At 39.9% G+C, this 27728-nt stretch overlaps 1 protein-coding gene across 1 annotated transcript in view; it reads right to left on the bottom strand.

Annotated features, from left to right (window-relative positions):
- Positions 1 to 240: 240 nt before the first annotated feature.
- Positions 241 to 27728, bottom strand: part of emc3 (ER membrane protein complex subunit 3) — a 30411-nt gene continuing 2923 nt past the window's right edge. Inside the window, exons 2-8 of the mRNA XM_060835371.1 lie at positions 21400 to 21457; positions 18294 to 18387; positions 15843 to 15947; positions 14521 to 14602; positions 12042 to 12121; positions 2876 to 2958; positions 241 to 735 (exon numbers count right to left, since the gene is read on the bottom strand). Of these exons, the coding sequence (XP_060691354.1) occupies positions 607 to 735; positions 2876 to 2958; positions 12042 to 12121; positions 14521 to 14602; positions 15843 to 15947; positions 18294 to 18387; positions 21400 to 21457 (631 nt within the window). The 3' untranslated portion in view covers positions 241 to 606. The remainder of the gene's footprint in view (positions 736 to 2875; positions 2959 to 12041; positions 12122 to 14520; positions 14603 to 15842; positions 15948 to 18293; positions 18388 to 21399; positions 21458 to 27728) is intronic.

The following is a 27728-nucleotide window of genomic DNA, read 5'->3' as shown; positions in this document are numbered from 1 at the left end:
TTTTTCATTACAGCAACCAAGATATCAATGCTCAATTTAGTGAAAAACCTCAAATTGAGTTACTTACTTCAATTCCTATAGCATTAATAATAGAGGGAAAAAGAGAACTTGACAACTGCCAATATACAGACACACAAAATAGAATTCATTTCTAAACTCCGAACCAATGCAGGATTAACGTAATAGAACACACTGCAACAAATGTTATCCTAAAGAAACACACTTACATCCATGAGAAAATTATGTTTTATACTTTTATAAACAAAGTGAATTCAGTACATTTGGTCAGAGACACTAAGGGCTTCTAAATAACTTGTATCTTTATGGATTGAATGAGAGTCAATTCCAACAAGTGTTTTGGAATTTGACACAGAAATAGACACAATCTATTCTAGTCTAGTATCCATACAAGACCCCGGTTTACACGGAACTTCCAAATTCACAGTAAAGTATCAAATTAGTGGCTTGTGTAACTTGAAGCAGCGACAAATGATTCTAATGCTTTCAAGTGATTTTTTTTAAGACTTCAGCAGAAATGTCAGTCTTACTACAAACACAAGTTATGGAAGCTGGAGGTTACGATTGGAGGCCACTGGTTAAGATGCTTCAGAACATCGACATCTCAATCTCTTTGCTGAACATCCCTTCAAAATTAAGATCCTTGGCCATGAGTTCCTCTTCAACCTCTTCTAAGGCCCACTGATGATCCGTTATTTCCAAAGCTTCCCATTCAGCCTACAGAATTAAAAAACACTTGAGGCAGGTATTATTGAATATTATTTCCTCCACCCTCTGTTTCCCATTTCATTTTTAAGTTGTTATGTCTTTAAATTGTTCATATTTTCTTCCCCCTTTAAATTTCTCAAATCTCTTGAAGGTGCTCAATCATACTAGTGCAATTAATTGCCTAAAGACCCTTTTCAGCTATTCTTCGCATACAAGCCCATGTAAATGTTGAACACAGAACATTAAAGCCTCTCATCTTGTCCACTGTGCAAGATAATCGCTATGAAAGGATTAATATTGGAGAGTGCATTAAGCTCCACACAATCTAAATGATGTCAGGTAGTCCGTGGTGGGGAATAAAGACTAACTCGAGATTCCGATGAGACATGCACATGTGTCATCAGTGTCTCTGGATGGACATAACAGCTAAGTCGCATTAGCCAATCAAACTACTACCTTTTGTAATCATGGAATAAACTAGACCTGGTTAAGGCAAGTGCCTCTCGTTAAAACTCATTAGCATGGTTACATCTTCCAACATTGTTATCCAAATACGTCCTTTGACTCAGCACAGAAATGATGATTGGGGGCTCTGCCTCTGAGCCAAGAGGTTCACATCCCACCTGCTACACAGATGTCATAATATCTCTGAACAGGTAGATTAGAAAAAGCAAAACAGAGGCAAATACAGACAGACAAGGAAGGTTGAGGAGCACTTTATCCAACCATTAGTATGTGGTAAGCAAATGCATAAGTCCTGAAGAATCCCTATCAGATTTTATTTCTGTTTCTCTCTCCACAGATGCTGCCAGATCTGCTGAGTTTTTCCAGCATTTTTGTATTTGCATTAACTTGTAGTGATTGGCTCTCCAGCACATACACTTACCATGCACACCTTTCCCCCAACATATTAAGGCTGAGCTGAAATTATTTAACACAGATAGACATTGGTCTTGGGCATTCTGGCCTTGATGGCTAATCTGGTTATCCCACATTCCCACCAATCCATGATAGCTTTCAATCCCTTACACATCAATACTATATCTGCAAACAAAAGCAGGATTTTAAACACTTAGGAGCATCAGAGCAAAATATTGTAAATGAATAACCTTTATTTTTAAACAGTAACTCCTAATCGGGTTTTGAGAAGATTTGTAGCTCAGGTTGAGGTTTTGGATGTAGGTTTGCTCGCTGAGCTGGAAGGTTCATTTCCAGATGTTTCGTTACCCTACTAGGTAACATCTTCAGTGGGGGTCAGGCAAAGCAATGCTGAAAATTCCTGCTTTCAATTTATATGTTTGAGTTTCTTTGGGAAATGTTACCAAGTATGGTGACAAAACATCTGGAAATGAACCTTCCAACTCAGCGAGCAAACCTACATCCAGTAACTCCTAATTGTTGAATCTCTCAAGTGGAAAAATCCTTTTCAATCCCATCCTGTCATGACCTCTCAGGGTTTGTATGATTCAATCAGGTTGCCTCTTGCTCTTCTAATCTCCAGCAGATACAACCCTTGCTGTCCAACTTTTTCTCATTAGGCAGCCTGTCCATTCCAGGTATTTATCAAGTAAACCTTCTCTGACCTGCTTCCAATACATTTTCATCCTTCCTTACTAAAGACACCAATACTATACACAGTATTCCAGAATAACATCTGGTGTAGCTGAAGGAAAAACCCTACTTTTATATTCACCTTCCCTTGTAATTAATTACTTTGTCCTCATAATGATATGCTACGTATGGATCTGTGTGCTTGCAAATTCAGTCCCAGACTCCATCTTAAGTTTTTCTGACTGTCTCATCTAATTCTTTGAATAGTCTTTCACAGTACACAGGAGATTTGTTATCCAAAGAGTCTGTGTGCCTATCTCTCACAAATAATGAGGTCTGAGTGTATAAACTCCTATTAGTCTTACTAATTACTTGCTGCACCTGCAGAATAATGTTCATAATTCATGTATGAGAACACCCAAATTTCTGTGTATCTCAGAGCTTTGCAAACTCTCACCATTTACAACTTTATTCTTACTGCCAATGTGGATATTTTCACATTTCCCACATTGTACTTTATTTGCCAAATCAACAGTCTTTAATGGATCATTTCTTCTGCTATAGAATATATAATTAAAATGCATGTAAATCCACATACCTTAAATGCTTTATTTGTATCAGGAGGCATTGCCATTGCAGCACCCGTCATCTGTTCTTGCATAACACGAGACTGGTCTGCAGCTATAAAAGTGCAAAAGATCATTTGAATTCACTGGATTCCATGTCAAAGTGGGACAGAAAAACAGATTAAGCCATTTCTAGGTTTATTGTGCAAATATTATGTTTCAGTTTCACCCCATTAATTGTAGAAGCATACATACAGCAATATTCTTTGTACAAGTGTGCTTTATTCTTCATGTACAATGAATACCACAAATTAATAAGATGCTTTCAAAATTAATTCATTTCTTGCAACTAAAGAGATTTTAAAAAACTGGGCATTTGTGTAAGCAAATGACTTAAAACTACAATTAATTTTCAACCCACGTCACCAAACTATATCCAACATATAAACAAAGATTACGTTAAGTTGTCTGGCCATGCTAAATTGCCCGCGATATCCAGGGATTTGCAGGTTGGGTGGATTAACTACGGGAAATTCGCAGTTACAGGGATAGCTTAAGGTGGGCTGCTCTTTGGACAGTCAAGTGTGACCCGATGGGCTGAATAACCTGCTTCTACACTGGAGTGAAGAAAGACTGATACTCTACATTTCTTAACATTTTTATACAACTATGAGTTGTACTCAAGGTTAAAGTTATAATGTTGAAGCTGTTGAACACAACCACAAAATTTTGTAGTACAGTTTACAGGCTGTTGTGGTTCTGTTCGCCGAGCTGGAAGTTTTTGTTGCAAACATTTCGTCCCCTGGCTAGGAGACATCATCAGTGCTCTGGAGCCTCCTGCGAAGCGCTTCTTTGATGTTTCTTCCGGTATTTATAGTGGTCTGTCCTTGCCGCTTCCGGGTGTCAGTTTCAGCTGTCCGCTGTAGTGGTTGGTATATTGGGTCCAGGTCGATGTGTTTGTTGATGGAGTCTGTGGATGAATGCCATGCCTCTAGGAATTCCCTGGCTGTTCTCTGTCTGGCTCGCCCTATGATAGTAGTGTTTTCCCAGTCAAATTCATGTTGCTTGTTGTCTGAGTGTGTGGCTACTAGGGATAGCTGGTCGTGTTGTTTCATGGCTAGTTGATGTTCATGTATGCGGATTGTTAGCTGTCTTCCTGTTGTCCTATATAGTGTTTTGTGCAGTCCTTGCATGGTATTTTGTAAACTACATTAGTTTTGCTCATGTTAGGTATTGGCTCCTTTGTTCTAGTAAGTTGTTGTCTGAGCGTGGCTGTTGGTTTGTGTGCCGTTATGAGTCCTAAGGGTCGCAGTAGTCTGGCTGTCAGTTCTGAAACGCTCCTGATGTATGGTAGTGTGGCTAGTCCTTTTGGTTGTGGCATGTCCTCGTTCCGTGGTCTATCTCTTAGGCATCTGTTGATAAAGTTGCGCGGGTATCTGTTTTTGGCGAATACCTTGTATAGGTGTTCCTCTTCCTCTTTTCGCAGTTCTGGTGTACTGCAGTGTGTTGTAGCTCTTTTGAATAGTGTCCTGATGCAGCTTTGTTTACGTGTGTTGGGGTGGTTACTTTCATAGTTTAGGATTTGGTCTGTGTGTGTTGTTTTCCTGTGTACCCTTGTGGTGAATTCTCCGTTCGGTGTTCTCTGTACTATCACGTCTAGGAATGGGAGTTGGCTATCCTTTTCTTCTTCTCTCGTGAATCGGATTCCTGTGAGTGTGGCGTTGATGATCCGGTGTGTTTTTTCTATTTCCGTGTTTCTGATGATTCCGAACGTGTCATCGACATATCTGACCCAGAGTTTGGGTTGAATTTGTGGTAGGGCTGTTTGTTCTAACCTTTGCATAACTGCCTCTGCTATGAGTCCCGAGATTGGTGATCCCATGGGTGTTCCGTTGATTTGTTCGTATATCTGATTGTTGAATGTAAAGTGTGTAGTGAGGCACAAGTCCAGTAGTTTAAGCCTGATCACAGATGCTCACAACTGACTGCACAAATACAAACAAGAAATTGCGCGCCAAAAGTCGTTAATTTCAAAGACCACTAATCATGAATGGACCCGGACCATAGAACAGGCTGTCACTATAGGACAGAACAGGACAACACATCGCAAAAAAAACGGCACTAAAAGAAAAAATGGCCAAACTAACACACAAAAAAAGAGGACACTACAACACACACCTGGGTTAAAAACCTCTCCCACAGACAGCTCACAGACATGGAAAGAACTATACTGGCCAAGGGACTCAACTACAACCACAGGGATGCCAAGACAGCAGACTTCCTAGCAGCACTAGAATGCACACTCAGGAACAATGGACTGACTGAAGAGACAGAACAAACAGTGAGACAAACGGTCATACCTATGATGATAAGAAAAAGACAAACACATAACCTCAACACCAAGGAGAGGGAAGCACTGAAAGCACTAAGAAATGATAAGAACATAATCATACTACCAGCAGATAAAGGCAGAATGACTGTCATCCTAGATAAATCAGATTACATCAAAAAAGCACAGCAACTACTCGCAGATACAAACACCTACCAAATGAAGGATTCTGACCCCACACCACAACTCACTAATAGAATAAATAACACACTAAGGAATCTACAAAAAAACGGACAGATAACCAAAGCTGACCTACGAAGAATGAAACCGGAAAGTAACAACACCCCCAGATTCTATGGACTACCCAAAGTACACAAACCAGACATCCCACTCAGACCCATAGTATCACTACCAGGGACACCAGCATACAAACTGGCCGAAGAACTACAACAGAAACTGAAACACCTGGTCAGCGGATCCAAACACTCCATACAATCAACACAGGAATTCTTGGACGCCATCAGGAATACACACATAGACAAAGAAGAAACCATGATCTCATACGACGTGACGGCACTGTTCACTTCAATTGACAAAACCCTAGCCAGAGAAACAATAGCCAACCTACTGGACATACAGAACAGAAAACAGGAGGCTGAACCTATCAACAAAGACGGCATACTTAAACTACTGGACTTGTGCCTCACTACACACTTTACATTCAACAATCAGATATACGAACAAATCAACGGAACACCCATGGGATCACCAATCTCGGGACTCATAGCAGAGGCAGTTATGCAAAGGTTAGAACAAACAGCCCTACCACAAATTCAACCCAAACTCTGGGTCAGATATGTCGATGACATGTTTGGAATCATCAAAAACACGGAAATAGAAAAAACACACCGGATCATCAACGCCACACTCACAGGAATCCGATTCACGAGAGAAGAAGAAAAGGATAGCCAACTCCCATTCCTAGATGTGATAGTACAGAGAACACCGAACGGAGAATTCACCACAAGGGTACACAGGAAAACACACAGACCAAGTCCTAAACTATGAAAGTAACCACTCCAACACACACAAACGAAGCTGCATCAGGACACTATTCAAAAGAGCTAAACACACTGCAGTACACCAGAACTGCGAAAAGAGGAAGAGGAACACCTATACAAGGTATTCGCCAAAAACGGATACCCGCGCAACTTTATCAACAGATGCCTAAGAGATAGACCACGGAACGAGGACATGCCACAACCAAAAGGACTAGCCACACTACCATACATCAGGAGTGTTTCAGAACTGACAGCCAGACTACTGCGACCCTTAGGACTCATAACGGCACACAAACCAACAGCCACGCTCAGACAACAACTTACTAGAACAAAGGAGCCAATACCTAACATGAGCAAAACTAATGTAGTTTACAAAATACCATGCAAGGACTGCACAAAACACTATATAGGACAAACAGGAAGACAGCTAACAATCCGCATACATGAACATCAACTAGCCACGAAACGACACGACCATCTATCCCTAGTAGCCACACACTCAGACAACAAGCAACATGAATTTGACTGGGAAAACACTACTATCATAGGGCAAGCCAGACAGAGAACAGCCAGGGAATTCCTAGAGGCATGGCATTCATCCACAGACTCCATCAACAAACACATCGACCTGGACCCAATATACCAACCACTACAGCGGACAGCTGAAACTGACACCCGGAAGCGACAAGGACAGACCACTATAAATACCGGAAGAAACATCAAAGAAGCGCTTCGCAGGAGGCTCCAGAGCACTGATGATGTCTCCTAGCCAGGGGACGAAGTGTTTGCAACAAAAACTTCCAGCTCGGCGAACAGAACTACAACAACGAGCACCCGAGCTACAAATCTTCGCACAAACCTTGAAGTTTACAGGCTGCATTATTATTTCCCCTTCTGATACAATTACACCCTCATCACCAATGCAGCACTTCCTGCCCAACGGGAGAAATACTTTGATCATGCCAAAATATTGATGCTAGATACTACTGGTTGTTGACCGAGTCGCAAGTTTTCCATCTTATTTTCCACTCCTAAATCTGGATGCACTTACTGAGGTTGGAAATATACTACTTATGAAATAGGAGTTTGATCATTATGTAGCCAATAATTACACCACTCTTTTAGAATATTCCAATTCGATTACATTAAAAGCACCAGTTACATAATCAAATATTCATTTTCACCCAATTTTCCCTCTTCCTCAATCCACTAACTTGTTGGCAAAAATCATACAGACTAAACATTTGCTGACTATGATCATAGACCAGGGGGATACTGCAACGTCCAGAGGCGTTCTCACAACATTTATGACTTTTCCAGCTTGAACCCTGCCTAACTTTTCCGTTTGAGTTTAGATGTGGATTTGTACTGTAAAATCTGTACCGCTTTACATTTCTTTTTTCTGAAATGAAAAAAATAATGGTTTTAAAAACCAAGGATTCAAAAAAATCACAGAATCCCTAAAGTGCTGAAAGAGGCCATTCAGCTCATCAAGTCTGCACTGACCCTTGGAAGAAACTCCACATCCCCAATTCCCGTAATGGTTACCATGGCTAACCCATCTAACCTGCACACCAATGGACACTATGGGGCCATTTTTGTTAGCATTGCCAATTCACCTAACTTGAATATCTTTGGACTGTGGGAAGGAACCAGAGCACCCAGAGAGAGACCTATGTAGACACGGTGAGAACATGCAAACTCTACACAGTCATGTAACTTTGGAATCAAACCCAGGTCCCTGGTAATGTGAGACAGCAGTGCTAACCACTGTACCACCGTGCTGTAGTATTCCTGAACATTTTCAAAAGACGTTACATGGCCCTCATTATAAGTAAGTGCCGTTTACACAGCATTTAGTTCAAGCAGTGAAACTTAGCTACAACTGAGCTGGAGACTTAGAGGTTGAGATTTAGCCAGCAACAAGTAATTGATTGGTCTGTAAAACGGTGAAGAGTTATTGAGGATAAGACATCCTACCAGCCAATAACTGTGATTGGCTCCAATACAGATGAACAGTTTGGACAGAAGTTATCAGATCTCTAGAAAGGAAGGAGCTGAGCTTGCTCTGCAGTTAAAAGCATTTTATGCTTGAGATAGCCAGTTTATTTCTGCTCATCAGTTGCTGTCAGTTGAGACTTTTAATTTATAAGCACAAACCACTTATCCTATGCCTCTTGCAAACAAGTGAAAGTACTAAAAATGAAGATCAAAAAACAAGCAGCATTCCAATCAGCAAAGAGTCATCTCAGGAAACTGCCTTCCCAGTCTTCGCATAACACCCAAGTGTTTCTGTGCCTGCCTGTACATTTGTGTGTATGCAGAGGGGTTAGAGTTTTAACTAGTAAAGTTATAAGTTGGCAAGACATAATTGTTTATCATTGTTAGAATTTATTTTGTATTAAATACTAATTCTTAAAGTACAGAAACTTGATCCTTGCTTTCAAAGTGACAGGCAAAATCTTTAAATTTTGTAATGATTCCAGGTGGAACAGGATTTTATTTATAAGGTACTACCCCAGTGAGGCATACAAACACAATGACTAATAACCCAGATTAGCAAACTCAGAGGGCAAACCAAAGCCTTGCAGGTGAAAATGGTTGGTTGGTGGTTAAAGCATAGCAGGTTAGGCAGCATCCAAGGAATAGGAAATTCGACGTTTCGGGCATAAGCCCTTCATCAGGAACAATTAGATGAATGGCATGTTGCAAGGCAACCATCTGACTTCTTTATGTCATTATTAGCTCATGAAAACAAAGCTTGTATATGTTTGGAGGGCGGGGCAGGCAGGGGAGAAGCAGGGAAGGTAGGTGAGAAGAAGACACTATTATTATCCCTTCTTCAGTCTTCATTCCATCCAGTACAACCTGATATGGACCCCTCAATAGATTAGCTCACATCAACTTCCCACCAGCTGTCCCAAACTAAATATGATCTTTGAGGGATTTACTTAGATCATACCCGAATGTACTTAGTGCACTGAATTATTGATCTGACTCATACATGAAATTGCTGTCTCACGTCTTCTCTGTGCAAACTGATAACACAGCTATTTACATCAGGAGGATATAAATTCATGCCAACTCAAAAATATTAAAAGATGAGTTTTTATGGCAATTCAAGTAAACGATTGCTGCACTTGTAACTATTAAGAAATTAAATTCAGGCCTAAATTAAGAAGCATTAGTATAAGCTGTTTTAATCACATCCCATTGTATTCAAGTTGCTGAAATATTGTAGATAAGATTGAAAACTAGAATTTAGGCTTTCCAAACATGCTTTGAAATTTTATCTGTAATTACTTCCTCTACTCAACATGTTAAATCATGTGTGTTGATAACTAAAATATTGAAGGAACAGGCTGAATAAGATGAATGATCATTTTTGCCTTGATAAAACATCAGAGACGACTTCTGCTATTCATGAGTTCTAATCTTCCTAATTCTTACAGGCTGACATTTATTCTTCATTATCCAGATTGCCTTTTTGAAACAAGCAAAAAGAAAATTTGAAGGCAGGAAAAGACATTTGTAATTTCAGAGCTCATGAAATGCAATCTTTGGGAGATGTTCAAGAACAAATATCGGTTGCCAACTTCGGATTCCAAATTCCCCTTCACACATGCTCAGAAATACAAATCACACCATTATTGTAGCATTACACGTGTTTTGCTTGTGTGGAGGTCAGAGCAGGATTAGACTGAAGGTTGAGATCAGGAATTCAGCAGGCATAGCTTAAATCTTCAATGACTTAAATTTAACTTCCATTCAGCCTCATTCAGGCCACACAGTATTCAACAAAATTAATAAGTTGGACACACCTACATCTCTTATGTTCAACTGTCCTTAGAGAAGATGCTTAAAAGACTCTTTGGCACAGTGGTACTGTCCCTACCCCTACCAGTAGGCCCAGGTTAAAGTCTCACCTGCTCCAGAGGTATCATAACATCTGAGTAGGTTATTAAGAAGTATTTTAGAAATGTTAAAAAAGGTTAAGAGCCATGATATTCTTTTGAGAATGTGACATTCACTCGCTTGTTTGGCTCAAAGCAGCTATTAAACCAGACTACTGAATCATTAGTATTTTAAGTTTACTAATTGTTTGCAAGCTTGCTGTGCATAAAACAGTCACTGTATTTTGCCTGCATGACACACCCAAGCAATTGCCTGTATGTGAAAGACATTGGAACATTTTTAAAAGATGTGATAATGTGTTGTATAAATACAACTTATTTATTTTGTTCTTGCTTACATATTTTTTGGTAAATAAACACCAAAGGATCTTGGTTTTTGTGAAATAAAATGCTACCAACAATCAGAATATCTTTCTCCTCCTCCTCACTTTGAAATGTGTTTTGGTATGAGTCTGTGGTGACTGTGCATTGAGACTTCAGAACACCTGCCAGCTTCAGTCTCCACAGGCTGTTAAAAAATAGGGCTGTTGATGTGTTTTGCCAAAGACTACCAGAGAACATGGAAAATAGTTCCATAGCCATCTGTTTAATAACGGTAGTTAAGTATCGTAACATTTTTTTCAAACATTATGATAAAATCTTGGCATTCAGATTTTATCTTATCATAATCCACAGTACACAATGAATCACTTTAAAGCAGTTTTGCATGCGAAGAATCATTAGTTGTAGTGAAATCCAAGGAACAGCAATAAGATGATGAAGTGGATAATTTCCTTTTTAATGGTGTTGGTTAGAGGAATCTTGGCTCAGGCATTGGGAGCATTGAAGATTTTCTTCAAATGATGCCACTGCATCCTTTCATGAACTTGATTAAAATACAACAGCTAGACCATGATGTATATAATTTAGAGGTTCTGATAGGAGTCAAAGATCTCAGTTTACTAAGTTTTGAGAACCAAGTTGTTGTAGAGCCCAACTGTTATTTTTTAATTCTCTGTTAAAATATCAGAAAGGTACCTTAGAATAGTCTATCAACACCATATAGGATGCAACAGAAAAACTATTTTGCACTAAATCCCCCAAGAGTCATACAGCACGAGTGCAGACACATTGGACAAATTTGCCCATGCTGACCAAATATCCTAAACGGAACCATTCCCATTTGCTTCCGTTTGCCAATATCCCACTAAACCTTTCCTATCCATGTACGTGTCCAAATGTCTTTTAGATATTGTAAATGAGCCTGCCTCGACCATTTCCTCTGGCAGCTCATTTCATACACACACCAACCTTGTATGAAACGTTTGCCCTCCAGTCCCTTTAAAATCTCTCCCTTCTCACCTTAAACTTGTGCCCTATAGTTTTGGACTCCCCTACCTTTGGTAAAGTTACCTTACCTATGCCCCTCATGATTTTATAAACCTTTATATGTTCACCCATCAGCATCCGCTCCAGGGAAAAAGATTCATCCTATCCAGCCTCTCTTTATAACTGAAACCCTCCAGTCCTAGCAAGATCCTTGTAATTTTTTTCTGTACCCTTTCAGGTTTGACAATATCCTTGCTATAGCAGGGTGGCAAGAATTGTAATAGAGCAATAAAGATGATAAATTGTGTATGTTCAATTTCAGATTCTTCCTTCTTTCTGTTCTCATCCAAATAAGACATGGCTTATTTTATTTGCTGTTCCATTTAAATTGATCAATCACAACTCTTTTTTTTTTAAGATGAGCTGCATTCTCTAACAATGCCATTTAATAGTGAATTGTTAGATTAATAAGTCAATGAAGCTTAAGCTTTCTTTTTGTGGAAAAATGTCTTCACTTGATTCCATTGCCTCCAAAATGTCTAATGTACACCTATCAAAACATAAAGACTGAATTGTTAATGTTTACCATTATCTTGTCCCAGGAGTAAAGAATACATGCTTCTGAGCCCAAACACGTTCAGGAAGTACCATGATGCAGAGCTCACCCTAAGTAAAAACAATAAACAACATAATATTAGTTTGGAAGGAGTAAACAACATTAGAAGTAAACATGACAATTTCCCTCAACTTTGTCTACCTCTTGCTACAGCAAAAGCATCCTCCTCGAGTTAAAACGTTGAATGTTCAAACATTATCAAGACATAATCAATTATGTAAGTTTTTCTCTTTTGTCTTGCTTCTATCCAGCAACACAAAACCTAATCAAACTCTCACAACTGAAATCAATTGATTTGTCACTCATGCTTTCTCTGTATATTGTGTTCTTCGAAATACTCTAGTCTCTTGACTGAAGGATAGATTTCCCTTGGGATGGTTCCAGGGGCAGTGACTGTTCTAAACCTTCAATCCTGTATGGGACGATAACATTCCAGCTATGAATATGGAGTTACTCTTGATGTGCTATGTTTGAGTAAGCTGATGCTATTTGACAGTTGAGAAAACAAAGCACATTCAACGTTCTTTTGTTCAGTCACTGGTTAACTATCACAGCAGATAAATTGACAGTCCATTACAGCAATGATTGCATTCAATGATACTCTGTGGACAAGCGACAATTTGAATTTCCCCACTCTGCCTCCATTAAAAAAAAATCTATTTGCAACTCACATAGTACATTTTATATGGATGAGTAGTGAGTATTTGAAGAAAACAGTTAGAAAACAAAAAGATGTTAAAAGTGGAATTGAAGAGATAGATTTAGGAACATTAATATAAAACTCATGAGTAATTTAATGGAGTCTTGAATGACCCAATTGATCTTATTTCCATTTAAAAATCAATAAACATACTGAATTTTTAGTAGACTGGAGTCTCAAGGGTCTATGATTGATTTGCCAGTTTAATTCAACATCAATTAAAACAGAGGAGACACTAAAGAAGTACTGAAGCATTTGAATGGCTAGCAGTCAGGGAAGATTTTAATATGTCCTATTTGTTGTGAAAAGTGACCATTTCTAGGCACCTTTTTTGATCTTGTTTTCACCATAAATATCCATTCCCTCAAACACATGACCACACTTTTGTATTTTCTCCCTCAATCCCTTTCCCTCAACTTTTAAAAACTGGGTTCAGTCCTGCTAATTCGCTGCTTCCCCTATTCTTCCTTGGTAGTAGGACATAAATGCATCAAAGGCAGTTCAGAGCATACTCATTAGACTGATATATTGATTATGTGTGTTGTCTTCGGAGGACTGGTCAGATAGGCTCGGCTAGTGTCCACTAGAGTTCAGAAACGTGAGGGGTGACTTGATTGAAGCATACAAAATCCTAAAGTGCTTTCACAAAATGGATGTGAAAAGGATACTTCCTGTATGGACAAATCCAGAACGAGGGGGCACTCCATTAAAATTAGGAGTTACCTTGTCAGGACAGAGATGAGGATAACTTTTTTCCCTCAAAGTTGGGCGACTTTAGAACTCTGCCCCAGAAGGCTGTGGAAGCAGGGACAATGAGTATTTTTAACTCAGAAATGAATGGATTATTATTAGGCAAGAGAATTGAAAGCATTTTGGGGATGGGGGGTTATATGTAAGGTGGAATTTAAAACATCAGATCTTGTGATCTTATTGAATGGAGGAGCAGATTTTAAGGGTTAAATGATCCACTGCACCAATTTCACAAGTTTGTTTATGTCTGCTACTTCTCATTAAAATAGATCTTTATTTCTGTAGTATTTGTGATTTAACGAAAAACATTTTGAGCACCTTATGGGGATAATAAGAGGTAAATACTAAGGAGGAGATGGCTGGATGCAGGTGCAAAGGAGAAGGATTTAGGAAGAGAGCTTAAGGTGTTGAAGGTATATCCACTGATAATCTAGAACGAATAATACTTTGTCAAGAATGTAGTACATGTTTAGATCATAGCTGGAAGAAATTGTCAAAATGAAAGCAAGATTTGAAACAATGTTAATATCAAGTCCATTACATCATTAACGTCGAGGATAAATAGGTGACAGTGTTAATTGATTGTCTTTGAATACATATAAAAAGGGAAAAGCTGGGGCATGGCGAGTGGGGTCAGAAGATTTGAGATACAATTTGTTTGGCAAATAAAGTTACTGTCAAGGAAAAGCATTATGTCTTGCCTCTCACTTTACGTTCAGGCTTGGATCCAATTATCAAGGAGGATGCTGTTCTAAGCCAATAAGTCAGCGATTTTAATATTTACCTTTGGGTCCATTAACACAGTGAATGATACAGTAATTAGCCTTTTACCCCAGAAGGCTCCATTTCTTAAGTCTTACGAAAGCTTCACTGATTTTTTCAAAAGTAATTGTTAAAGTATGTACAAAAAATGATATTGAAAGCATCAAGGATAAGTGTTGACCCTCTGTATACCCTTTCCCGATTCTTGACTTTTCTTATGCATATTTGTCAACATACCAGGAAGCATCCAGTGAGAGTAGCTCAATTCCCTGCTGTAACATAGGCTTAAAACGCAGCGTCAAAGGAAATGGAACTTTGGCTGAAGAGAAAAAAGAAATGCTTTATTTGCAAAAACATTCCACCTTTGATTTTCTGAACTTATACCTTGAATCTGTTGGTATAAAGTTTCTTCCCCACTGATATCAGACCTATGAACGGACCTTTCATATTAAAGAGGATGTTTCTCTGTAGCCACAACACTATTTTCTGCATTATGTTCTATTACTGATAGACTTACGCAAGCTTTGATTTGTCTGGTTAGTACACAAAACAATACTTTTCACTGTATCAATGTACATTTGACAATAATAACTCAAGTAAAAGAATCTTGGCATTTGGACTAATATGATCTACAATTGTACATTCCCTTTGCATTAATAAGTGCAATGTAATTAAATCAGTGCTTGGAACAGTTGCATTAATTTCCACACAACAGTTAAGATAGAGAAATTGCAGACTGAAGTCAAGATAACTGATGGCAAAGTCCACTGAATGAATATTTCCTATAAACTAAAATTCAGAGGGGACATGACTCAACTTCCCATGAAGGAATAGGAAAACAGACCATAGAGATTGGACAAAATTTATCCTGTTGGGCAGTGAATATTTTGAAAGTTTGAAAAACTAACCTGAGAACTTACATTAACGGAATGTTAAAAGATTTTAACAGGGGAGGTAGGTCTATGGGATTTAGAATCAGAGAGGATTGAGAACCATAGCAGGATTTGTAGATGAAGACAAGAATTTTAAAAGCAATGTACGGAGGAGTGGGTGCCAATGTAAGTAAGCAAAGATGAAAATAATGGGTTAAGTAAGATTTGGCTTAGAACATGGCACAAGCAAGTTGGATTTTGGATGAACAGTATGTTCATATAGGGTAGAAAATGGAAAACTAGCAAACATTAGAGAAATTAAGTCCAAAGATGTCAAAAATATGGATGTGGGTTCCATCACGGAGGCTAATTACAGATAGATAATGTTACAGAGGTTGGATAAGTGGTCTTTGTGTTTGGCAAGAGATAGGAGGTTGAACCTCAGATGTGGGTTGAAGATGGTCTTAAAGCTCTGCAATGTACTGGTTTGAACGATGCAGTCATTACAAGAAATTGGAATTTTTAAGTTTCTGCTCCTCAATACTCAGTTGGAGAAAACTGTCTTAGCGATATGGGAAAAGGAGGTTACTTGCAGTTGATGGTTGCCCAAAGACATTAGGAATCAGTTTAAGTACATCATATTAACAAGTAAGTTTAGCTACCACTGTGCTACAGTGCTTTACTTACTGGTAACAAAACCAGAGAAGGTCCAGTTGATCCAACCACCAATAAGGATCATAGGAAGTACATTGGTCACATTGCCCTTCATCATATCCATCACCATAGTGGGGTCTGAAAACATGAAATGGGAGTTAATACGCTTTAGTCTCATCTCCAGGTGCTTCGGTTTCTCCCACATTTCCAAAGATGTGCAAATTAGGTGAATTGGCCATGCTAAATTGCCCATAATGTTCAGGGATGTGTAGGTTCGGTCCATCAGTCAGGGGTAAATATAGGATAGTAGGATAGGGGAATGGGTCGGTGTGGACTTGTTGGACCAAAGGGCCTGTTTCCACACTTTAGGAGTGGCACAGTGGCTCAATGGTTAGCACTGCTGCCTCACAGCGCCAGGGACCCAGGTTCAATTCCCACCTCGGGCGACTGTCTGTGTGGAGTTTGCACATTCTCCCCATGGGTTTCCTCCGGGTACTCCGGTTTCTTCCCATAGTCCAAAGATGTGCAGGTCAGGTAAATTGGCCATGTTAAACTGCCCATAGTGTTAGGTACATTAGTCAGGGGCAATGGGTCTAGATAGGTTACTCTTCAGAGGGTTAGCGTGGACTTGTTGGGCCGAAGGGTCTGTTTCCATACTGTAAATAACCTAATAAGCAAAAACCCTTGCTCAGGTACCATTTCTACAATAGTTGGGAGCAATGTGGCACATCCCCCATGTGAGGTAAATTAATTTAAATTAATATGATTTTGTGGGAAACAAGGGGTATAGATCAACATTCTACAATTTCACATGGAAAATTCATAAAAAATCAAAGCTGACATTATAATACGATGTTGAGAAAATTCTACATAGCCTTTTGCATGTGATATTAAACAGATGCCTCATCTGGTCCCTCAAGTGGGTGTACCATTTTGAACAGGAGAAGGGGAGTTACTCCCTTGACCTGACCAATATTTTCCAACAATCAACATTACCAAAACAAACCATACGGTCATGATCATACTGCTGATGGTGGGACCTTGCTGTGTATATTGGCTGCTACATTTTCCACATTCAAGTGTGACGATTCTTCAAAAGTACTAAATAAAATAAAACTGCAGATGCTGGAAATCAGAAACAAAAACAATGTTGGCTCTCCACAGATGCTGCTAGACCTGCTGAGTAATTTGTTTTTTCCAAAAGTATATCACCAAAAAGCACATTGTGATGTTTGGTGGTATCATAAATGCATGTCCCAATTAGTATATTGTCATAATGTGTCATTCTATAAAACTCCAGTTATTAACTCTGTGATATATTACTGAAAACAACAAAAATAGAAATTGCTGAAAGAACTCAGCAGGTCTGGCAGCATCTGTGGAGAGAGAGCACATTTAACATTTCAAGTCCACTGAGCCTTCTTCAGAACTGAATGTAGCTAGGAAAAGGTTGGTATATATGCTGAAGATGGGGAGGAATAAACAATAGCTGGAGATGGAGCTCAGACTTAGAGAACAATAGTTGGGAAGACAAAGAAATAGGTAAAGGTCAGCCTGGGAGAATGAGTAGCTGCTAATTGGGATGAATAAGGTGAGGAAGGGAATTTGCTCCCCCCATCCCTATCTTCACTGTGACTTTATGAATCCAGATTTAAGAAAGACAGAAATGTTGGAAGCAAAGCAGGTCCATCAGTGTTTGAAGAGGTAGCTATATGTTGAATGTGTCAGCTGTAGCTTTTTTGAAAGAAGCCAAAACCATTTGAAATGCTGCACTTGGTGCCTTTTTTTAAGTCTTTATAGAAATCAGGATGATTTCAGTAAAAGATTCCAAGACATTCTCACCACAAACTGGGTAAAGGATAATGGAAATTTAATGTGAGCTTCAAAGGACAGAAACAACCAGTGACTATCGAACCACTTTTCCCTTTACTGCTGTCGGATTCTTCAACTTGCTTAGTTATGGTTTTTAAAAAAATTGTTAAGAATTAGCATTTACAGTCGCTAAATCTCAAGAACAGTCACCATTATTTTCTAGGCAATATGGAAGGCAACTGCAGGCTTTACAAGGTTCCATAAACTAAAATCGGATAAATGATCAAATTTTCTTTGTGGTGGTGGTGAAGAGACCATGGTCTAAGGTCTTTATGAATAATAACATCGGTCTGTTCAGTTACCAGACCCTCTCACTGCTTTTCAATGTATGTAAATAATATCTTACAAGATTAAGAAGAACCTTTGGTTTTTGCGAATACCAATGTTTTGTTTTTCTTGATGCGCAAGGACTGTACTGACTGCTTTTGTATTGTGAATGTAGAAAAAGATTTTATGAATATAGTATATTTTTGCAATAAAAAATTGGTTAATGTAATGAGAGTGCATTCCTCTTTGTCAAACTTTTCTATGGCATCCTTTCCAGTCACCTTTGTTTGGATCTCCCATGAAAGAGATTACATACCCTCTAAACAAAGGGTAAAAACACATTACCGGTCATGGGGGAAGGAGGAACAACTTTTCTCTTGGTCTTCTTGAAAAATCCATCATCTGGGTTGTTAAAATAATATTTCCTTGTTAGGAAGGACTGGAAATTTAAAGAGAGAGAGTCAGGTCAAAGTGTAGACTGTAAGTACACGAGAAAAGCAAAAACTGCTCATTAGAAATATATAGCAAGAATCCAACCTACACAGAAATTTGAATACAATATTAAGGTATCGTGTTTCAATCCAGATCTGGTACTTGGATTGATTACATAAAATCATTACTTTGGTTTATCCTGAAAATGAAACCTTTCAGTAAAAACCAAATTTATCTGAACTATTCAGGGAAGGCCCTACAGTTTTTTTTTGGGAGTGGGGGAGGGGGGAAAGATGTGGGGAGAAGCTAATTGTACAAGGGTATCCGTAATACATTTTAAGTATCTTCCAGTGGCCTACTGCTCAACACATCTTAAAAAGAATAAGGTGAGCATGTGGTCTTTGTGGCTTTGGCAATCAGTGCAACCACATTGAGGATGTTGCATGTATGGCCACTAAGTGAGAAGAGGATTGGTTTTGCTTTGATATTTTTGAACAAAATCTGATTGAAGATTTGTAGCTCGGGTATCCGTTGTTGTGGTTCTGCTCGCCGAGCTGGAAGTTTTTGCTGCAAACGTTTCGTTCCCTGGCTAGGGAACATCATCAGTGCTGTTGGAGCCTCGTGTGAAGCGCTGCTTTGATGTTTCTTCCGGTATTTATATTGGTTTGTTCTTGCCGCTTCCGGGTGTCAGTTTCAGCTGCAGTGATTTGTATGTGGGGTCCAGGTCGATGTGTCTGTTGATGGATGTTCTTGCCGTTTCCGGGTGTCAGTTTCAGCTGTAGTGGTTTGTATATGGTGTCCAGGTCAATGTGTCTGTTGATGGAGTTTGGGGATGAATGCCATGCTTCTAGGAATTCTCTGGCTGTTCTCTGTCTGGCTTGTCCTATGATAGTGGTGTTTTCCCAGTCAAATTCATGTTGCTGGTTGTCTGAGTGTATGGCTACTAGAGATAGCTGGTCGTGTCGTTTTGTGGCTAGCTGATGTTCATGGATGCGGATTGGTAGCTGTCTTCCTGTTTGTCCTATATAGTGTTTTGTGCAGTCCTTGCATGGTATTTTGTAAACTACGTTAGTTTGGCTCATGCTGGGTATTGGGTCCTTTGTTCTAGTGAGTTGTTGTCTGAGCGTGGATGTTGGCTTGTGTGCTGTTATGAGTCCTAAAGGTCGCTATATAGGACACTATATAGGACAAACAGGAAGACAGCTAACAATCCGCATCCATGAACATCAGCTAGCCACAAAACGACACGACCAGCTATCTCTAGTAGCCATACACTCAGACAACCAGCAACATGAATTTGACTGGGAAAACACCACTATCATAGGACAAGCCAGACAGAGAACAGCCAGAGAATTCCTAGAAGCATGGCATTCATCCCCAAACTCCATCAACAGACACATTGATCTGGACACCATATACAAACCACTACAGCTGAAACTGACACCCGGAAACGGCAAGAACATCCATCAACAGACACATCGACCTGGACCCCACATACAAATCACTGCAGCTGAAACTGACACCCGGAAGCGGCAAGAACAAACCAATATAAATACCGGAAGAAACATCAAAGCAGCGCTTCACACGAGGCTCCAACAGCACTGATGGTGTTCCCTAGCCAGGGAACGAAACGTTTGCAGCAAAAACTTCCAGCTCGGCGAGCAGAACCACAACATATTTTTGAACAGCTGTTTGCGTCCAACAGTCAGATTCCAAGATCAATCCATTGTTCTTAATTAGTTTATGGTAATGATGGGCCTCAGTATCACATTAACCTGGAAAATAAGAATGACCCTGCATTTAATGGCTTACTTGTTACCACTGCTACAAGTTTCTACGTTTGGCTGCTGAGCAGGAACAATATGATGCTTAAGCAGCCTATTAAATATTCAATATTCACACCAAGAATGACAACTTAGATAAGGTTACCAGATTGCAGTTGCCAGCTATCAAGCCATATCACAGCACTTAGAGACTATAAAACTGCAGATGCTAAAATCCAAAGTAGACAGGCAGGAGGCTGGAAGAACACAGCAAGCCAGGCAGCATCAGGGAGGTGGAGAAGTCAACGATTTAGGTGTCACCCTTCTTCATGACAGGGGGTGGATGTAGGGGTACAGATAAAGGGGGTGGCAAGGGCAGAGTAGTGAAGTGGGGATAGGTAGAGGGTACAACCCGGTTGGTCAATGGGAGGAATGAATTCAGTTGGTGGCAGGGAGGAGTGGAAGGGAGGGGGAAGTGCTGCGAGGGGAGGTTATGTGAAACTGGAGAACTCAATGTTGAGTCCTCCAGATTGTAGGCTGCCCAGGCAGAAGATGAGGTGTTGTTCCTCCAATTTGCAGTTTGGTTCATTGTGGCAATGGAAGGGGCCATGGATGGTCATATTGGAAAGGAGTGGGATGGGAATTAAAATGGGCGGTGAGGGAGGTATGGTCGGCCCTGCAGGCCCAGTTGAGATGCTCGGCAAACCATTCCCTAAGTTTACGTTTGGTCTCCCCGAGGGAGTGAAGACCACATCGGGAGTATTTGATGTAGTAAACTAAATTGGAAGACGGGCAGGTGAAACTCTGTCTCACCTGGAAGGATTGTTTGGGACCCTGAAGGGAGGTAAGGGGGTGGGGTACCGGCAAATCCTGCATATCATATACTCTACATAAAAACTGAAAAAGAACAAGGCCATTAGAAAGCAAAAAGAATTTGAATATTCTCATTTTTTAACTAAACAAGAGAGTTTATTACAGATGCCAATACTTTTCAGGATAAAATTTGAACATAAAAAAGAACAACAGGTTGAATCTTGGGACCTCTTTGTGCCTAGTAATAAATCAAGAACTGAGGAGCAGTAAGCCAGATATCTACCATTGAGACTGCAAAATGGCACATGGTTCACAAAATAAAATTTCTGTTACTAAATTTAACAATCAACGACAATGGCTCAAAACTAAACATGAGTTGAGCATTAATTGACAAGGCCCAAAATGTAATTTTTGTGAAATTAAGTAAAGAAGTTAAGAGTCACCTGTTTTGGGATATATCTGCCATTTTCTCTCAGGATTCTACTTCTGATCAGAACTTGACTGCAAAAAAAATTAACAGAATACACGTTAAGTGCAAAGGAAATTGAGATTTTGTCAGAGAGATGAAAATATCAAAATTGACATAAATAATTTGATAACCTTCAAAATAATCATGCATTTTTGACTTTTATCAAGTACTGATACAGAATTTTGGCTAGTCTGTAATTTATTGAAAAATAACTTCCTTTTCTGAACCTTTGATCAGAGAACAGCATCAACTATGAGCATAGAAAGTGCAGGGTACACAACAGAATATGATGGTGCATACATAAAGAAAGATAGGGACATAACACTGGTTCAGTGAGCAATAGGCTTGCCAGGCCAGTAGAGTCCTTTCATAAACTCTGCATTTCTAATCTTCTTGTACTCAAATTCTTTTAAGTTGGCATAGGCTCCATCCAGTGGTTGTTCTGTGTTACTTTGCACTAAAACTGAGCATAATCTTTGGAAATGCATCTTTTCACTCACAAATTATCCTATAATGTGATCTTTTTAACATATTAAGCAGCTGTAAAACATTTTGGGTGCCATGTTTTGATTATTCTCATGCTGAGCCCAATTGTCTCTGGAAGAATTTTCCTCAGCGCAAGTATAAAAATTTAACATTTGATATCATGCTCAAGATAAATCCAGAATTGTTTCTGTTAACTTTTGGCTGGAATTATTATACGCCTCCGCAAGTTTTCCTTTAAACTGTGGCAGCATTTCAGAATTAAATCTTATTTCAAACTTCGGCCATCAAATGAGTTTATTTTAAAAAGAAGCAAATCAAAGCATTTTCCTCATTCACCCTTAAAGAAAACCCCATGTCCCACACAATTTAATGATTTCCAATGGTAGTACACTGCAACATCATCAAAGAAATTAGTAGAAGACGATCTGAAATCAGACTTTTAAGAAAGGGCCTGTTGGAAGTGCACGATCAGTAAGCTCCACACGGTCAGGAAGTAGAGATTCCATCCAGAGCAAGAGCATCGTCCCACTCAGACTGTCACTCTAAAATGTTTATTTTTGTCATAGAGTCATAGAGATGTACAGCACAGAAACAGACCCTTCAGTCCAACTTGTCCATGCCAACCAGATATCCCAACCCAATCTAGCACTTGGCCCATATCACTCCAAACCCTTCCTATTCAGATCATCCAGATGCCTTTTAAAATGTTGCAATTGTACTAGCCTCCACCACTTCCTCTGGCAGCTCATTCCATACACGTACCACCCTCTGTGTGAAACAGTTGTCCCTTAGGTCTCTTTTATATCTTTCCCCTCTCACCCTAAACCTATTCTCTCTAGTTCTGGACTCCCCAGGGAAAAGACTTTGTCTATTTACCCTGTCCATGCCCCTCATAATTTTATAAATCTCTATAAGGTCACCCCACAGCCCAGCCTATTCAACTTCTTGCTATAGCTCAAACCCTCCAATCCTGGCAACATCCTTGTAAATCTTTTCTGAACAGTTTCACAATATCTTTCCCAATAGGAAGGAGACCAGAATTGCACGCAATATTCCAAAAGTAACCTAACCAATGTCCTGTACAGTCGCAACATGACCTCCCAACTCCTGCACTCAATATTCTGACCAATAAAGAAAAGCATACCAAATGTCTTCTTCACTATCCTATCTACCTGCGACTCCACTTTCAAGGAGCTATGAACCTGCAGTCCAAGATCTCTTTGTTCAGCAACACTCCCTAAGACCTTACTATTAAGTGTATAAGACCTGCTAAGATTCACTTTCCTAAAATGTTGCACCTCGCATTTATCTAAATTAAACTCCATTTGCCACTTCTCAGCCCACTTGCCCATCTGATCAAGATCCCATTGTAATCTGAGGTCCTTGGTTTTTTTTTCAAGAGAGGTTGTAAAGGCAGAGGTGCCAGAGTCTAGGTTTAAGAGGCCTTTGAGTTTTTATATAAAAAAAAGTTTAACAATGGAAGGAGAGTAACCAATTCTCCCAGGTAAAAAAAAATATTTTTTTTTAGCTGTAGCAGTCACAACATGTGCCAGTCCAGAAGAATTGCAAGCTTCAGTAAAGGATTCCTCGGACTTTCTCTGAAATATCTTTCTGGATGTTGTTCCCTCCAGTCTGTAAGAATCTGTGTTTAACTTTACCTTTTTGCCAAGCGGTGTGTTTATGGGATGTTACAGTATTGGAACAGTTAAGTAGTAATAGTCGCTGTATCAGGCCAGTTAAGATTTCCAATAGTTACATTATTCTAAGTTCTGCTTTCTTTTGTTTGTGCTTCAACTGTGGTGTTTAAATAAATTGTTTTGCGTAAAGCTGAGTGATTTGATCAGTTGCACCATCCCTGGAAAATCCACTTCACAGCTGCCTTTAAAATAAGAAAAAGTTAGGATCTGGGCTACTTCCTTGAAATATTTTGAGGAGGATCTGGCCTAGCCCCCAACATAAGTGAGTACATAGTTCAGGGGATTTGGTGCCATATGCGAGTTCAGTGAAGAGAGGAACAAGATTTTTTTTGGCTCATAGTTTGTAAGTTTTATTTAACCATGACAACTGAAGCTGAGAATCTGGATTAGTGATGCTGGAAGAGCACAGCAGTTCAGGCAGCATCCGAGGAGCAGTAAAATCGATGTTTCGGCTAGTTGATTTAAACCCTACTTAGAATCTAGGCCCAGCACAATAGACTGACATCACAGGTAAACCAAAAATTCATTGGATGGTGATAGCTTCTAATTTGACTATTATGGGTTATTTTGGGATTGAAGTTAAGAGCGCAAATATTTACAGGTTACAAACTAAAAGACAGAACCTGGGCAAGGCGATGTGCTGCATGATGTGGCAGCTGGTGGACCCCACTGTGGTTTATAGTGACCGCATTTGTAGCAAGTGCTAGTTGCTTGAGGAACGCGGCTCAGAGTTGACAAGTTGTAGTCTGAGCTTTGAACATTGCGACACATCAGGTGGAGGAAAAGTAATCTGGATGCTGTGTTTCAGAAGGCAGTCACACTCCTTAAGTTAACTACCTCAAGTTTGATCAGTAGTCAGAGCCAGGAGGGTGTGAATATGAGTTAGGCAGGTAGAGGGATCCAGGAGGAGTGCTGAACGAACCTCAGCCCTTGAGACTCTTGCTCCCTTGTGAATTAGAGTGGGAGCTGTAGGAAGGATGAGCAAGCAGAACAGAGCACTATGGTACAGAGAGTCATTCAAGAGGGAGGAGAAAAGTGAAATTCAGTTGTAATCAGGGAGAGTAGAGTCAGGGAAATAGACACTGTTCTCTGTGGCCAGAATAGAGAATCCAGAACACTGTGGTGTCCGGATTCAGGATATCTCATCTGGGCTGCAGAGGAATTTGGAGGGGGAGGGCAAGATCCGGTTGCTGTGGTCCACATAGGTATCAACAATACGGGTAGAAAGAGGAAAAAAGAAAGAGATTCTGTCAAGGGAAGATGAGCAGCTAGGAATTATAAAGCAAAACCAATAAGATAATATTCTCCAGATTACCATGTCAGCCAGGAGCAAACTGGCACAAGGTCAACAAGATTAAAAAGAGGTAAATGCTTGGCTCAGAGATCGGTGTGGAGAAACGAATTTGAATTCATGTGACATTGGCATCAGTACTAGGGAAGAAGAAAACTGTTCCTATGGGTCACGGTCTACTTGAGTCATGCTGAGACCAGAATCATATAAGTAGGGCTGTAGATAGGGCTTTAAACTAAAAGAATCGGGGGAGGGAGGGGGTCAGTTGCATGGAAAATTATAGAAAAAGTTGGGGGGGGGGGGGGTTTGCTCAGATGTTCAAGTTTTCAGAATAAATAATGGAACAAAGGATAAGAAAAGGGTCAGGAATCTAATTCCAGGCACAGCAGATTATGAAAAGGGGCCAGTCAATGCAGGACTGAGGGTATTTGTACTTAAATGCGTGCAGTATATGAAACAAAGTAAACAAGCTTACAATGCAGATTGAAGTTGGGGTATGATGTTGTAGGTATCACAGATGTGGCTGAAAGGGAATCCAAGGATAAACAACCTCTCAAAGGAGAAGCAAATGCACAGAATGGGTAGTGTTGCCTTGCTAGTAAGAAATGAAATTAAATCGACAGGAAGAAGTGATACAGAATCAAATAATCTGTGTGGGTAGAGTTAAGGAACTGTAATGGAAGAAAGATTCTAATGGGAGTTATGTACGGATCTCCAAACAGTAGACAGGATTGGGGTTGGGGGTGGGAAGAAAATAAATTAGCAGGTAGGAAAGGCATGTAAGAAAGAACATATTACAATTATCACAGGGGACTTCAATGTTGAAGTGGACTGTGAAAATCAGATGGTTGTGGATCTCAAGAAAATGTCAAGTTTTTTTTGGAGCAGCTTGTGGTAGAGCCCACTACACCACAGGCAATTCTGGATTTAATAACATGCAATGAGGCAGACTTGTTTAGAGTCGAAGGTGAAGGGACCCCTCGGGGGCAGTGACCATAATAGGATAGAAATCACTTGCAGTTTGAGAGAAGAATGAATCAGGTGTAACCGTATTGAATAAAGGTTACTACAAAGACAGGAAAGAGGAGCTGTTGTGTGAAGAGACAGACTTGAGGGGCCAGCTGGCCTAAACCCATTTCTTATGCTGTGATACGGGAGCAACTTTCTTGTGTTTGCTTTACTGCCAGCCACTTAAAAAAGTGTCTGTGATATTGTCACAACTAGGCCACGAAACAGTTATTGATCCCAGAGTGAACAGCACTTTGTTAGCCCTTAAATATGGAAGGATAATACCATTCAAAAAAAAAGTTCCATACCAGTGACAACTTAGCATCCATTCAGCATTACAGAGTGAGTTGATTCTTCAGATATCACGTGAAATTGAGGGTGAAATATGTTAATTGAACAGATTTTTAAAATCTCATCATAATTTCCAATAACAGCCACGCTCAGACAACAACTCACTAGAACAAAGGACCCGATACCCAACATGAGCAAAACTAATGTAGTTTACAAAATACCATGCAAGGACTGCACAAAACACTATATAGGACAAACAGGAAGACAGCTAACAATCCGCATACATGAACATCAACTAGCCACGAAACGACACGACCAGCTATCCCTAGTAGCCACACACGCAGACAACAAGCAACATGAATTCGACTGGGAAAACACTACTATCATAGGGCAAGCCAGACAGAACAGCCAGGGAATTCCTAGAGGCATGGCATTCATCCACAAACTCCATCAACAAACACATCGACCTGGACCCAATATACCAACCACTACAGCGGACAGCTGAAACTAACACCCGGAAGCGGCAAGGACAGACCACTATAAATACCGGAAGAAACATCAAAGAAGCGCTTCGCAGGAGGCTCCAGAGCACTGATGATGTCGCCTAGCCAGGGGACGAAACGTTTGCAACAAAAACTTCCAGCTCGGCGAACAGAACCACAACAATGAGCACCCGAGCTAAAAATCTTCGCACAAACCATTTCCAAAGAAAACTAGAAAATTGCAACATTCCCAATTCTATCAGATTACCATTCATATCATTGGATTCTGGATTAGTGGTGCTGGAAAAGCACAGCAGTTCAGGCAGCATCCGAGGAGCAGTAAAATCTGCTCCCCGGATGCTGCCTGAACTGCTGTGCTGTTCCAGCACCACTAATCCAGAATCTGGTTTCCAGCATCTGCAGTCATTGCTTTTACCTCATTCATATCATTGGTATTTATAAGCCCATGCAGTAACTATAACAACTGCCAGATCTGATGTAACAGCCATTGTGCTTTGAGAGATCCAGGAAGGCACTAAGTATAAGCATTTTTTAATGTTTCATGAGGTACTGCAGTTTGGATAGGCAAATCAGAGCAGGACTTATACACTTAATGGTAAGGTCCCGGGGAGTGTTGCTGAACAAAGAAACCTTGAAGTGCAAGTTCATAGTTCCTTGAAAGTCGAGTCTCAGGTAGACAAGATATGCTTGCTTTTAATAGTGTTGATGGCAGACATGATGAGGAGGTACCAAGTATTGGACTGGGGTGGACATAGTTAAATACCACACAACATCAGGTTGTTGTGCAACAGGTTGGTGTTGTGATTTTTAAGTTTGCCTTTACTGGTCAGTGCATTGTGTAAAGGGGTTGGGAGGTCTTATTGCAACTGTACAGGACATTGGTTAGGACATTTTTGGAATACTGTGTGCAGTTCTGGTCTCTGCTTTAAGAAGGATGTTGTGAAACTTGAAAGCGTTCAGAAATGATTTACAAGGATGTTGCCAGGGTTGGAGGGTTTAGGCTCTAAGAGGGGCTCGAAGGAGGGGC

The sequence above is a fragment of the Hemiscyllium ocellatum genome, chromosome 14 (assembly GCF_020745735.1).
Source record: "Hemiscyllium ocellatum isolate sHemOce1 chromosome 14, sHemOce1.pat.X.cur, whole genome shotgun sequence".
In the NCBI taxonomy this organism is placed as follows: domain Eukaryota; kingdom Metazoa; phylum Chordata; class Chondrichthyes; order Orectolobiformes; family Hemiscylliidae; genus Hemiscyllium; species Hemiscyllium ocellatum.
This window is presented reverse-complemented; position numbering and strand designations above follow the sequence as displayed.